Below are 14,723 nucleotides of genomic sequence, written 5' to 3' on the forward strand. Positions count from 1 at the left end.
AAAACCAGTGTTCGCCGTGTGTCCTGGATCTGGGCCCACGACAAACTTTTTTTTATTTTCAATTTTAAATCAGTCTATGGAAAAATAAAATACGGAAAAACATCACTTTGCCGTGTGCCAGGGGTATGGCACACGGCAAAGAAGTACTTTGTCGTGTGCCATACCCCTAGCACACGGCAAACCTTCTTTCTTTTCATTCAAATTTGGAAACATGTTTCACTAAGTTTAATGAAATGTATGTTGCAAAGGATTATCAAATTAACTAAACATATCACTAGAAGTTCTTATTTCAAAATTTTGTATTTTTCTATGCGTCTATATCTCAATTTGAATATTCCGACTTTAATTCTAAGGGTACTAAACAATTCAAAAAATGGCAAAAAAATTCAGAAATTTATCATGATTGAACATGAACTACTTTTATGTGGTGTATTGCCTATATAAAAAGTTTAGAACTCAAATTAATACTTGCAAATCATTACGCATACACACAAAACTTAAATCTTTAAAAGTATATGGATCTTTTCCGGAGAAACAACAGTTTGTAAGCAACGTTTGTGAAAAAAGTGAATAATCCAACCATATTTTTACCAGAGACTCTATATATGATGACATGAGATCATGACAAATTTCATAATTTTTAGTTCACATTTCGAATTTATATAATTTATAAATATTTATCCATAATATTTCTATTCATGAGCTAGTTCAGTGGTTCGTGCTGTTTACTTTTATTTTGCCGTGTGCAATAGGGCCAGCACACGGCAAAACTTAATGTTTGCCGTGTGCCTGTCTCTAGCACACGGCAAACACTAACCTTTACCGTGTGCCTAACTCCAGCACACGGCAAAGGACACGCCGTCCACGAGCCGTTATTGAAACATCAACGGGTCCATGACGTCGTCGTGTGCTGCCCCGAGGCACACGGCAAAAAGTAAGGTTCGCTGTGTGCAAACCTATGGCTCAAGGCGAAGTTTGACGGCGTTGAGCCGCAACCCACGGCCGTTAACGTGGACGACCGGCCGGCGCACGTGGAGCCCGCTTCACCGTGTGTCATGGTTGGGGCACACGGCGAACTGAATCTTCGCCGTGTGCCAGTCCGGGAGCACACGGCGAACACTTTTGTTTCGCCGGGTGTTTCGTTTTCTACGCACGGTATATTGGCTCTTCGCCGTGTGCCCAAGAAATAGCATACGGCAAATCTTTAGGCACACGGCGAACTCGCGGTTACGTGAAATTAAAGCTGGCCGGCCGCCAGGGATGGATGGACGACGACGACCGGCGACGGGGGCGATGGACCCGGATTTTGGTCGGTCGATGGACCAAGGACGGCACACCCACCCACCCTATTGTTGCTATCTATCGTCCTCCCCCCGCCCCTTGTTCTATTAAATTATCAGGGCATGCAGCTGCCGCTGCCCTCTACCTCTAGCTCTCTCCCAGCAGAGAGACACTCGATCATCTTCATCATCATCTACAATTATTTTTGATAGATTGATTGATAGATAGATGATCATTATTTGTCTGCTGGGGATCGATCGGAACGGCAAAATAATTGCGCTTGTACTTGTGGGATCGGATCGGATTCACATCATCGTCGATAAGTCTCTCCGTGTGATTGTTCAGGTTCTAGTTTTTTTTCTTTTGATACTCGGTCGTTCTAGCTGTTGGAGATGCATGGTACGTCGATGACGATGAATGTGTGCGTGCAATGGGTCCTGATGCATGCAGCTAATAATAACAGCCCGTTTAGTTTTCAAAAATTTTTGGGTGCTACAGTAACTGATAATGTTTGACCACTAATTAGGAGTATTAAATGTGAATAACTGACAAAACTCATTTCACTACCCCGGGTGAAATTGCGAGACGAATCTTTTAAGCATTGTTGGACCATGATTGGACAATGTCGTGCTACAGTAATCAACATTTAATGATGGATTAATTAGTCTTAATAGATTCGTCTCGTGATTTTCTGTCCATCCATGTAATTAGTTTTATAATTAATCTATATTTAATACTTTTAATTAGTTGTCAAACATTGTCCAAAAAATTTCACCCAAAAATTTTTGGGAACTAAACTGTCCCTAATACCAGAGCATCGTCGTCGGAGAAAATAAAGGCTATCATATATATATATGTGCGCGCGCAGTGTGTGCCAGCCACTATACTCCTTAGCTAAGCTAAGCTTGTTTGTGCGCGCGCGCGGTAGTCTCGTTCCGGTCGGGGTCGAGTCATTGTCCTTGTCTGCCTCAGACAGACACACAGTGCAGTGCAGTCCATCGTGCCGGATCGTGTCCACCACTTGGCCTTGCCTCTTGCCGCTGGGGGTCAATGCGCAACAGTGGATTTGATGCGCCGGGTACCATTTCTTTGTCCCCTCCGAATCCCTGCCTAAATTCGTTAGTACTATTTTGGCTTCTAGCGCTACAGAATTGATTAATAATCTTTATTTACGTCTAGCATTATTATAGTAGAGAACATTTCTGGTGGAAACTAAATTTTCGTGAAAACCCGTGAAAACCACAACAAAAAAGTCATCTAAATTCACGAAAAAAATCACAGATATAGATGATATGATGATACACAATCTTGTAAAATATTTTGTCTAAACTTGACTTCGTTTATGAGATATAAAAATAACAAATTTGAAGCCAAGAAGCTGTCCAAATGGTTTGTTAGAAATTTGTTATTTTTATATCTCACAAATGAAGTCGAGTTTGAACATGATATTTTATAATGTTGTGTATCATCATATCATCTACATGTGTGATTTTTTTTCGTGAATTTAGATGATTTTTTTGCCGTGGTTTGTATGGGTTTTCACGAACACTGTGGTTTTCACCAAATATGTTCCCATTATAGTATGTGTCTTAAAGTCAATTTATATTTTATATACGTATACAAATTTTATTACCTAGCAGATGATACTAGTGCAGTAGTATGTGTGAACTAGTAGTAAGCTAGCACATGCTAGAGTATTGTCATTGTTGTCAACGGCCCGCTAATTATATTTAAGAGGCTGGACTACTGTAAGACTCCCGAAGACCCACGACAAGATGCATGCATGAAATAAAAACCCATAAAACTCATAATATACCGAACCACATGAATGCGCGCACACATATATCACTACTAGAAAATGTCTCATTCGTCCGCGGCCTTTAGTACCGGGCATATTTTGGTCCGGTACTAACGTTACCCCGGGGTCATTTTAGTACCGGACCAAAATTTAAACGTCCCCTAAGCCATTTTAGTACCGGCCCAAGACACCGGCCGGTACTAAATGTCGTCTTTTAGTACCGGTCGGTGTCTTAGGCCGGTACTAAAATGGCGCGGCCATTTAGTACCGGCTCAAGACACCGGCCGGTACTAAAAAACGACATTTAGTACCGGCCGGTGTCTTGGCCGGTACTTAATGGCCCTTTACAGGCTTTAAAAAGAATGCATTTTCTACCCAGTCACATCTGGTGCATAGGTGGAATGGTAAGGAAGCTACGCGCGAGGCCGAAGGTCGTGGGTTCGAATCCTCGCGACTAGTACCGGGCGTTTTGACCGGTACTAAATGGCATGCCATTCAGTACCGGCCAATCGGTACCGGCCAGGCGCCCGGTACTAAAAGGGGTGCTGACCGGTACTAATGTTGATTTTTCTAACAGTGTATGCATACATGGCTCCATGGTCATGTCAGTATGCACCTAGCTAGCTTGCTTCTAGTGTGTGGACTGTGGAGTTTCGTCTGATAGGAAGGAATCACCTCCTCGTCTAGAATGGAATGGTCTACCGCGGAGCTGTCCCATCGATGGCCTTGTTTTACGAAAGAGGAAAAAAAAGGACGCTGGATAGATCGACCGTACGTATTTGGTTCAGGGCCCGTTTAGTTCCAAAAAAATTCACCCAAAAATTTTCACCTCCCCTTTGAACACATATATGAAACACTAAATGTAATTAAACAACAAAACTAATTACACAGTTTAGATGTACATGACGAGACGAATCTTTTGAGTCTAATTAGTGCATGATTAGCCATAAGTGCTACAGTAACCCACATGTGCTAATGGTGCGGTCAAAGGCCTCAAAAGATTCGTCTCGCGGTTTCCAAGCGGGTTCTGAAATTAATTTTTAAATTAGTATTCGAAAAACCCTCCCGACATCTGGTCAAACCTTGACGTGACATCCAAAAAATTTCACGATTGTGAACTAAACGGGGCTAGCCATTCCCCACCGTTGGCTTTGGCTACATGCTAATGCCCACCAGAACGAACGTGGGCGCAGCGCTGGTTGCCTTTGTCGACCCAATACTAGCTCTAGAGAGAAAATCCGGTGACCTGTAAAGCCGGCCATGGGTGTCACAGCTGCATCCGATGCCGTCATGTCACCGCACCACATGCCCTGGCCATATGTGATCGTGATCGATGTGCCTGCCCATTTCTACGCCCCTTCTTCCATCCAGCATCGTCCTTTTCTTTTGAAACAAACATCCAGCATCGTCCTCGATCGAACCTAAAAGAGGACGACGACGCAAAAGTCGTCGTGCTCCTGCGTTCATTCGATTCCGATGGCAAGAGCCCTATCGATCGAAGACGTACGTAAAGCACAGTAATGCTGCAAGGCCGGACTGGGGACCTTTTTATTTGCATATATACCAAATCTCCATCGAGTCACGGCTAGCCATTCAGCTGCTTGCATTGCTTTGCTGCTCATCGTCAGTGCCTCTTTCTCTAGTACGGCCCTGCAGCGTGTACTGCCCTGGCCCATCGAGAGATAGCATGTAGGAACTTATCGTATTCCTGAGAGATCGAAAGTCCTCTTCACGTTCACATGCACACACACCTCAGGACCGATCGATCCATCGATCACCGGTGTACGTACGTGTCTGATCACCTAGGACGGCACCGTATCTTTCGGTCTTGGCCTTGTTTGGTTCCCAGCACTATTTTTAGCGCACGCAAGCCGAGAAAAAAATCTTCTATGCATGAAGTCCAGAAGGAAGTCTATTTGCAAAACTTTTTTAGAGATGGATATAATTTTTTGTGACGAATCTAATGACAGTAATTAATCGATTATTGGCTACAGTGATGCTACAGTAACCGTCCTCTAATTACGCAGTCAAATGCCTCATTAGATTCTTCATGGTTTCTTGCGCAGGGTTCTGGAGTTAGTTTTATAAACTGATTTAGTTTAACACTCGTAATTAATGGTCAAAATTAGCTATAGTTCCTGGCGCTACCTAGCACCAGGGAACCAAACAAGGCCAATCTACGGAGATCTCGAAAGCCAGCAGCTGAGCTCAGCCCCAAGCAAAGCTAAGCTAAGTCACCGGTCGTCGTCGTCGTCGCAGCTAATGCGATGGATCATGGCCGGCAGCTACCTAGCTAACTCATCGATCTCGCTTCTCGCAGCTGATAACCAATAATCAAAGCCCGTACCTAACACCACGACCTGCAGCTGCAGTCCAGCGCGACGAACGAGCTAGCTAGCCTTGCTATTTATAGGCTGTCCCGGGCTCTCTCCACTGCTGCGTGCGATGCGAGCTCAGAACGAGAGGCTAGAGCTCGAGAGATAGAGCGAAATTCAGCTAGCTATACGGATACGGTCTCCATGGCGGCGGAGCTCGGCTTTGTCCTCATCTGCGTCGTCCTCAAGACGACGACGACCCTTCCGCCCACGCTCGCCTCGCCGACGACAACGTCCGTCGTCGACCAGGTCCGCGAGCTCGAAGGCGCCACCGCCGGGCGGATCCGGACGGACGCCGCCGCGACCGCGCTCGCGTCCACCGATTTCGGCACCAACGCGTCGTCCGTGGACGCCGCGCTCCCGGCGGCCGTGTTCTACCCGTCGAGCGCGGCCGACATCGCCGCGCTGCTGCGGGCGTCCAGCGCCAGCGCCTCCCCGTTCCCGGTCTCGGCGAGGGGGTGCGGCCACTCGACCGGCGGCCAGGCCACGGCCCCCGGCGGCGTCGTCGTCGACATGGCGTCGCTGGGGCGCCGTGGCGACGGCCCCTCCGACGCGCGGCTCGCCGTCTCGGTGCACGGGCGCTACATCGACGCCGGCGGCGAGCAGCTGTGGGTGGACGTGCTGCACGCCGCCCTGGCGCACGGCCTGACGCCGCGCTCGTGGACGGACTACCTCCACCTCACCGTCGGCGGCACGCTCTCCAACGCCGGCATCAGCGGCCAGGCCTTCCGCCACGGCCCGCAGATATCCAACGTCCTCGAGCTCGACGTCGTCACCGGTACGTTAGTACATCGCCGTCGTTGTGCATATAGTCACGTCGTTGTCACAAGCTATGAAGCTAGACATGGACTACTTGGGGTTGACGACGATCGTGCGTGCCTGCGGGAACACCATTCATTCGATCGTGTTCAGGAACCGGGGAGATGGTGACGTGCTCCAAAGAGAAGCAAGCGGACCTCTTCGACGCCGTGCTCGGCGGGCTGGGGCAGTTCGGCATCATCACGCGGGCGCGGATCCCGCTGGTGCCGGCGCCGGCGAGGGCGCGGTGGGTGCGGCTCCTCTACGCCGACGCCGCGGCGCTGACGGGCGACCAGGAGCGGCTCATCGCCGAGCGCGGCGCGGTGGCGGGGGTGATGGACTACGTCGAGGGCTCCGTGCTCACCGACTCCCAGGGCCTCATCGGGAGCTGGCGCTCGCAGCCGCCGTCGTCCTTCTTCTCGGAGGGCGACGCGGCACGCGTCGCGGCGCTGGCCAAGGAGGCCGGCGGCGTCCTGTACTGCCTCGAGGGCGCCGTCTACTACGGCGGCGCCGCCGACACGACCGCCGCCGACGTTGACAAGGTAACCTTATCATCTGCCCGGCCGGGCAACATTTTATTTCTACGTGCACACGCCAGCCACATGATCGCAACGATCGATGGGGTTCCTGCTCGATCTGATCTGATGAGGTTCCAACGGTGAGTCTGTGACGCGCGCGTATGCATGGTTCCGAAGGTGGAAGCAAAGTTGGTGGGGGCAGCATGAACAGCCGCGCAGCGTCTACATCGTACTTGGCCTGGCCTTGTCGGGCCCTTGTGGTGCATATCTTTCGCAAGCTTTTCGCGCACTTTTTTTCTATAGTACAAAGCAAATAAACACACAAAGCAAGGTTTCTTTTTTCCCCCCCGATGATTAGACCCACATCACTCGCACATTGCATAAGCTAAAATCGTTATAACAAAAATAAAAAATAAACGCCTAACTTTCCATTTGTCGCTGTTGCAAAATAAATAATATTGTTGCTTCTGATATATATATATATATATATATATATATATATATATATATATATATATATATATATATATATATATATATATATATATATATATATATATATATATGCAGTAGTGACCTTAGCTTTTAGATTGGGGGAATCTTAAAAAGGACCATTCGAGTTTGCCAATAATAATACGATTTCATATATAAGCTACACGCTACTTTAGATGACAATAAGCAATAAGCTATACACACATATATAACTTCCCGTTTTTTTCTCTTGAAATAAAGTATAGTGGTGATATATATGTAACGACCCTTTTGGACCGGAGGATTAATATCATGACTAAACTTCTTTAGCTACTTCTTTAGCTGGCTGGTCAAAATTCCGATACGGTGGAACCAAGCTTTAATTAACTTGTTTGTGGGGACTGATATATACAAGAAAAAGAAAAAAAAATACAACAAAATGGTGAAAAAAATACTCCCTCTGTTCTTAAATATATGACATCATTGACTTTTTTTTCTTCGTTTGACTATTCGTCTTTTCTACAAATATTTATGCAAATAGTCAAATCTTCAAGTTAGATTCAAGAGACTCTTGATAATAGACGTAAAGGTACTCATTTCACTTCATTTAACTAACTGATTAATTAAATAATGTTGGTCAAAGTTGAAGAAAAAAATCAACGGTGTCAAATAAAAAAGAATGGAGGGAGTACCTATTTTGCTACAAATAGCTCAATTATTGCTCGTAAAAACGTGAAGAGAAATTTAGTAACACTCACTTGGTAGTATGACTAATAATTGATGGCCACTATATATGGCTATATATGGGGTACGGTAGACAGAGACAAAACACATGATTGCTCAAAGCTATGTATCCTGGCCAGTGATATGATCCTGTACGTTATTATAAGACTTGGTCTCATTAAAATATATAAACATTTACAAATGCAGCAGGTATATACCTTGGCTACAGGCTAAAGGATAATCATAATGTACGACCACAGAGCTAGCATTCACATAACAAGCCGCTCTCGATCGCTACAGGGCTAGCCAGCAGGCAGGAGCTGGAACATGCACCCAATCTCTTTATTTCAGATCTGTTTGCATGCACCCGCAGCTAGCTAGCAACAGTACCAGCAGCTACCAGCCAGATCGAGATCAGTTGGGGCGGCCACGGTTTTCCACGAAAGGGACCGTGCGAGCAGTCGAGCACCACATGAACATGAACATCCATGGCTTGGCTGGCCTGCCAGCAGGCTGCGAGTTGACATGCATGTACCCGATCGCGCGGAGGTCCCGGCACGCACACATGCCAGGAACAGTGCCCGGATCTTTTGCACACAACGTGACACACTTGTTGTCCATCGGCAACAACTCGATCATCCTCAGATTGCTATCAGCTGCCAGCTACCCACTAGTAGACTGGGGTCTCTTGGTCTTGTAAAGTTGCAAACTTGCAATGCATCACAACATGTTATGCCTAGCTAGCTATATATTACATGTGTGATGTGTGTCTGGACCAGCATATAACGTATGTAACCTCACAGTCACAGTGTCACTTCACTAGCCCCCCACCTTGGCACGTACCATTTTTAACATGTGTGGAAGTTTGCACATGCAACTTTATTCATAAAGGAACAGTAGCTATATATAGAGTACACACTAGCTATATATGTCAATATGTGACATGCATGCTTGTTTTCTAGTTTAACCTCGTGTATGTGGAAGTAATTTTCTAGTTTATTTACTGGCAGTAATATTGTATTACAGTGTACTAGTAATTAAGTACTCCCTCCGTCCCTAAATAACTGTCGCTTTCGCTTTCCGAGAAATAACTTTGATTAATTTTATACAAAAATATTGATATTTATGATACATAATTAATATCATTAGATATATCTTTTAGTCTAGTTTTTAACAAATTTATTTGGAGATATAAATGTTGCACATTTTTTTTACAAATCGAGTTAAACTTGTGGCACGCACACCAACAGCGACACTTAAAAAGGGACAGAGGGAGTAGGTAGTAATAAACTAGGTGCTATAGGTTTTAATTAGAGATTATATTATATATCAAGGTGAGTGATGACGAAGAAGCTAATAAGGTATATATCTCTCTCTATGTGCGTGCGTACGTGCAGGGTCTGGAGGTGATGCTGCGGGAGCTGCGGTACGCGCGGGGTTTCGCGTTCGTGCAGGACGTGTCGTACGTGGAGTTCCTGGACCGCGTCCGCGCCGGCGAGCACAAGCTCCGCGCCGCGGGGCTCTGGGATGTGCCGCACCCGTGGCTCAACCTCTTCCTCCCGCGCTCCCGCATCCTGGACTTCGCCGCGGGGGTCTTCCACGGCGTGATGCTCCGCCGCGGCGGCGGCCGCGCCATGATGGGCCCCGTCCTCGTCTACCCCATGAACCGGCGCGGGTGGGACGGCGGCATGTCGGCGGTGATCCCGGAGGACGACGGCGACGAGGTGTTCTACACGGTGGGGATCCTGCGGTCGGCGGTGGCCGCCGGCGACCTCGCGCGCATGGAGGCGCAGAACGCGGTGGTGGCGCGGTTCTGCGCGGACGCCGGCATCCCGTGCACGCAGTACCTGCCGTCCTACGCGACGCAGGCGGAGTGGGCGGCGCGGCACTTCGGGCCCGGCAGGTGGGACAGGTTCGCCCGGCGCAAGCGCAAGTACGACCCCAGCGCGATCCTGTCGCGCGGCCAGAGGATTTTCTCGCACCCACTTGCTGCCTAGCTAGCTGATCCTATGTTGATCGATGCACGCGCATGAAATAATAATGATGCGCGGTTCGATCACTCAGTGTGTGGTACAGTTACTATGTACTGTAGCTGTGTGTCCTCTAGCTTAGGTCTGAAATAATGCATGCACGCACGTCGTCAGAAGTTGATCGAGCAGTTCATGATCTGAGCGCTGGAACAGTGTGTAACGTACAATGACCTGGATGTATATGAACTGATTTCTTGGTCGATGATCTACCATGCATGAAAGAAATGAACATGTATGCATAATTGTATATATTACTAGTACAAAAATGGTCTTTGACATTAGTTCCGGTTGCTGCTGGGTCTGAGAGTAATGAAGACATTAGTTCCGGATCTAACGGCTAGTAGAGTTGGGGGTGTGGCAGGAACATTTAGTTCCGTTTGGTGGCTCCAACCGGAATTAATAGGTCTCTTTAGTTCTGGTTGGAGCCACTGAACGGGGCTAAATTTCCTAGAAATTTTTAGATCCTTCTTCCTCCCCTTGCCTAAACCATTCATCCATTCATGTTCTTTTTTCTCTTGGCTCGGGTGATGGGAGTTTATGGCTATTTTCTCCACGATTTGTGAAGGATTTTGATTTCCCTCCATCCAACTGTTCTAAAAATGAGAAACTTCATCCTCTCATCTTCCATTAATGCTACTGTAAATCATTTTCATGGTTTGTTTGATTTATACACCATTTGAGCTCAAACTTACTTCAAGTCTGCACATGTAGATGTGATTTACTTATATTAATTGATCAAAATGAGGATATAGAGTATAATGTTATTTTTTTCCCCTAGATATAGATAAATTGTATATTTTCGTAGGTATGGTACAATGAATTTACATGTATGCATAACTGTACTAAATATGGCCATTTTACCTTTCATCCTTTTACTTGTTTGGAAGCGCACGCTCTATACTACGCAAAGCTCACCACGAAACAGTACGTGTGCAGATTGCATTTTTTCACGCGTGGGATATTCACTGACATGCTCCGACCTCGGTAGTAGAGTACACAGTGGATCGCTTGTCGCTGTTCCATTGATATTGCTAGATCCCAGCCAGATTATACCTACGAAAGCAACCGCCGGCACAGATCTCCGTCGAGCGCTAGCCCCGGCCCACAGGCCACAGTCCGCCAACCTCTCTCGGCCGTGCGGCGGCTAGATTCAAACGTGATTTGCAGGCAGCTGCAAGCAAGTTAGCCCGCGCGGGCATGTGACACGTACGGCGTTTCGTTGGATCATGCATGACGCCACGAGCCAGTCGCATGCTTGTCATGTTGCCGCAGCGAAGCGAAATCAGAAATCTAACTAGAGCCAAGGTCGAAAAATTATTACAAAGATTACGCAGTTAACCATAGAAATTTGTGGTGTTTAACATATGTCATATAATATCTCCCCCCGTCTTATGTATCTGTATCTGGTGCCATGCATCCTCCATCACCGGCTTGCCGGAATCTATACTAAATCAATTTGGGGACTTTTCATCCCCCGTGATTTTCTAAAAAAAAATAGCCCTAAAAATCTGACCTAGAAGGCCGAAAAATCAACAAAGAAATAATGCTTTCGAGCCATAAAAGAATATAAAGTTACTCGTCCTCAGTTACATAATGCAAAACAGAATGCAAATCATTTCTCATCCAGATTTGCCTCTAGGTTATATATCTTCATCTTTGACTGAAATTTTATGCTTCTGTACCCATATATCTTCATCTAGACACGATAACGTGGTGAAATACTGTACTGGATACAAAATTTGGGAACCAAAATTTGACTCAAACATAAGCAAAAAAAAAAACACCCTGATTGTTAACTGAGAAAAGAAAAGGCCCATGGTCACAAACACGGCCCAACAGCGGAAATCTAGCCCTCCATTCCACTCCCCGTCAAGCCTGTAGCCAGCCATCTCCGACTGCGTGAGGCGCAACTAGCAGCATCTCACCGCCGGCGCCCCGTATGCATCTCGCCGCCGACCTGCCCCCGCACCGGGGCCGGGGCGGCCCCGGCGCGGGGCCCATCGCGCTCGCTTCCGCCCTGCTCCGCCGAGAGAACCGTCGCCGCCGCGCGCTCGCCGGCGGGGCCGTCATCGCCTCCGCGCTGCTCCTCGTCGCCACGCCGCGGCTCCGCCACTCCCCCGCGCTCCACCTCTTCGCCGACATGCGCAACCTCCTCGGGGTGCCCAACACGCTCAACGTGCTCACTGCCTACCCGCTCCTGCTCGCCGGGGTCCCGGGCCTCATCCTCTGTCTCTGCGGCAGCGGGTGCTTCGGCGTCAGGTGCCCTTACTGGCCCACCCCTTGTTTGATGGAATGTCTCACTAAACAAGTTTGTCTTGTGGTCTGGTTTCATTACACGTGGGTCTAATGAAAAGCTCGATTATGCTTAAATTGAAGAATTGGGCTAACCAATGTCTTTTTTTTTTTTTTGAGAGAGAGTGGTAGTTATTGACGAGTCCAATCTGTCCCGTATAGCAGTATCCAGTTATGCTTGGGGCCTCGGAACTCAGAATAGGTGATTAGTGTATATCTAACAACTACTGCTTTAGTTAAGATTTCAAGATGGTTAGCCATGACCTACCTTGCCCTACTGATCCTGCTAATTCAGTGGACTAGATTTAAATGAGAATGTCACTCATCAAACATGTTGAGATCCTTTGCTGTTAGGTTTGAATAACTCGGTCATACTTTATGGCACATGCTTGCTTGCTTGATCAAATGCTTTGAGTCAGGAATGTGTAATCCAATCTTGCCAATGTGTAGAATGGCCATATAATGGGATTTGGATCATGGGTATTTAATTAAAATAGACTGAACTGGTTCAAGAAAAGACAAGAATTGAAATGTGTGTGATTTTCCTGTTTGTTCAAAAAATGCCCACTTCATATGAAACTAAATTTGTTTTTCTGTGAGGTGTTCTGCTTAAAGAAATTTGCTATCTCAAATGACACCGAATCCCTGCGTTGGATTAAACTTTACAAAATGATAACATGTAACTTTGTGGAATTATGTAGCTTGAGGTGGGAGGCCTTGGGATGGTTCCTCTTTTATGCTGGGAATGTAGCGGCAGCATTTGGCTCAGCTTACTATCACCTCAAGCCAGATGATGACCGCTTAATATGGGACAGGTTGCCGGTATCTGGATACTACTTTCTCGCTGTCATCTTCTCATCTTCTGTTTACTCATTCCTAGGTGTTCTCAAGTTTGTTTTTTTGATAATGTAGGTGTTTTCAAGCTGGGCACTGTTTGGATGGATTAGGGTTTTTTGAAATTGGTGTTCGAGAAAGTTTATTGTTTGCAACTTATGTGAATCTGTGACCATACGTAAAACTGTGCGCAACTGAGTTTTCATGTGGGTGTTTTGTGTTTAGAGTAGCAATCAGTAAAAAATGATTTCATTGGCATCTAGCCAATAGGATAAATGAATACCAAATATTTTTTTTCTAGTTATGTATGTTTAATGGATGCTCTTGCGATGCAGATGATGATATCCTCCTCCTCAATTTTGTCAATATTGGTAATTGAAAGAGTTGATGAGAGGGTTGGACTATCTTGTTTGATCTCACTATTGTCTCTTATATTAGTGAGTAGTGCATGTGAAAGGTATAAATACATCTGACACTCCTTCAGTGTGTTCCTCCTATAGTTTATCTCGAAATAGATACTGGACATGAATCATCATCGTATGTTCTTCTGGCTGATCAGGGTTCTTGATGATATGCGCTTATGGGTGATTCTGAATTTTGTTCCTTGCATTGCAATTCCTGCAATGCTATTCTTGTTTCCTCCAAAGTATACACATTCAAGATTTTGGTTCCTTGCTACAGGTAACTGTAACTGATCCTTGCATTCAATCTGGTAACTCACATCGAACGCTTATTTGATTGTCGTACTGGTGCAGGCTTTTACCTTCTGGCAAGATTTGAATGCCTTGCTGACAGGAAGGTTTACAGTGTGAACCGATACTTCATTAGTGGCCATTCCTTGGAGCACCTTTGCTTCGCCATGGTGACGTTGATACTAACTGTGATGTTGTCCTTCAGAAATATTAAGATTGCCAGGTACCTTCATGAGCAAATGATTAACATGGTCGGAGGTTTTGAATAAATGTTATGGACACATGCTTTTCTTCTAGAGCATGAAAAATTAATTATTCTGCTCGGTTTCATCTATGTGATTAGTAATCTGGTAGGCCTGTTTACATCAAATGTTGCAGTTTTCTTTCTAAAGTAAATGGCTATACATTGTGATGTCAAACGATTTAACAAGCTGTTCATTTGAGATAGTATATTCAAGCATGAGCCCATATTTAGCTGGGCATCTTTACGTTAATTGCAGTCGAGCCCATACTCCCATGGGATCATTTTCATGAAATGCTAGCGATGCATACCAGTTTTTTCTTGTTAACGATGGTTTTTCATCTTCTCCACAGGGACTCGTGACCTTGTCGCTGGTTGTAACATGGGTGCACAAATCCTGTGCAAAGAATGTGTGTTTGGAAGATGGCCTCCGGGGAGACCTGAAGAGACGTAGCCAGAATGCATACATGGTGTACTAACTAGTTTGTGGTTTCCTTATGGGTTGCACCTGTTTTATGATTTGGATGATTGAAATAGTGATGAATAGCAGGAATTCAAATATTATGTTCTTTGAATCGGTCAGAGAAATGTTCATATAACACTGGAAAGTGGAAACGATTTCAGGTTCTTCAAAATCTCAGTTGTACCTTCCAAAAAAAAAAAATCAGCT

The 14,723-nt window shown here is 46.0% G+C and overlaps 2 protein-coding genes across 2 annotated transcripts; both read left to right on the top strand.

Annotated features, from left to right (window-relative positions):
- Nucleotides 1-5,388: 5,388 nt before the first annotated feature.
- Nucleotides 5,389-10,243, top strand: LOC120676867 (cytokinin dehydrogenase 2-like). The gene is made up of 3 exons (XM_039958197.1): nucleotides 5,389-6,232; nucleotides 6,367-6,794; nucleotides 9,362-10,243. Exons 1-3 carry the CDS (start codon nucleotides 5,599-5,601, stop codon nucleotides 9,959-9,961), a joined length of 1,662 nt encoding a protein of 553 aa, XP_039814131.1. The 5' UTR covers nucleotides 5,389-5,598; the 3' UTR covers nucleotides 9,962-10,243.
- A 1,612-nt stretch (nucleotides 10,244-11,855) lies between these two features.
- On the top strand, nucleotides 11,856-14,688 carry LOC120675808. Its single transcript, XM_039957015.1, has 6 exons — nucleotides 11,856-12,253; nucleotides 12,988-13,108; nucleotides 13,456-13,577; nucleotides 13,680-13,801; nucleotides 13,876-14,035; nucleotides 14,407-14,688. The coding sequence occupies exons 1-6, from the start codon at nucleotides 11,934-11,936 to the stop codon at nucleotides 14,414-14,416; spliced, it is 855 nt and encodes a 284-aa protein (XP_039812949.1). The 5' UTR covers nucleotides 11,856-11,933; the 3' UTR covers nucleotides 14,417-14,688.
- Nucleotides 14,689-14,723: the final 35 nt, after the last annotated feature.

Source organism: Panicum virgatum, chromosome 5N (genome assembly GCF_016808335.1).
Source record: "Panicum virgatum strain AP13 chromosome 5N, P.virgatum_v5, whole genome shotgun sequence".
NCBI lineage: Eukaryota > Viridiplantae > Streptophyta > Magnoliopsida > Poales > Poaceae > Panicum > Panicum virgatum.

What these genes read in the sequence shown, in the direction of transcription:
- LOC120676867 (XM_039958197.1), top strand. Translation starts at nt 5,599, where the DNA reads ATGGCGGCGGAGCTCGGCTTTGTCCTCATCTGCGTCGTCCTCAAGACG. An exon ending in CGAGCTCGACGTCGTCACCG is followed by an intron (nt 6,233 to 6,366) that starts GTACGTTAGTAC and finishes GATCGTGTTCAG; the next exon opens with GAACCGGGGAGATGGTGACG. An exon ending in CCGCCGCCGACGTTGACAAG is followed by an intron (nt 6,795 to 9,361) that starts GTAACCTTATCA and finishes GCGTACGTGCAG; the next exon opens with GGTCTGGAGGTGATGCTGCG.
- LOC120675808 (XM_039957015.1), top strand. Translation starts at nt 11,934, where the DNA reads ATGCATCTCGCCGCCGACCTGCCCCCGCACCGGGGCCGGGGCGGCCCC. An exon ending in TAATATGGGACAGGTTGCCG is followed by an intron (nt 13,109 to 13,455) that starts GTATCTGGATAC and finishes CTTGCGATGCAG; the next exon opens with ATGATGATATCCTCCTCCTC. An exon ending in GTGAGTAGTGCATGTGAAAG is followed by an intron (nt 13,578 to 13,679) that starts GTATAAATACAT and finishes CTGGCTGATCAG; the next exon opens with GGTTCTTGATGATATGCGCT.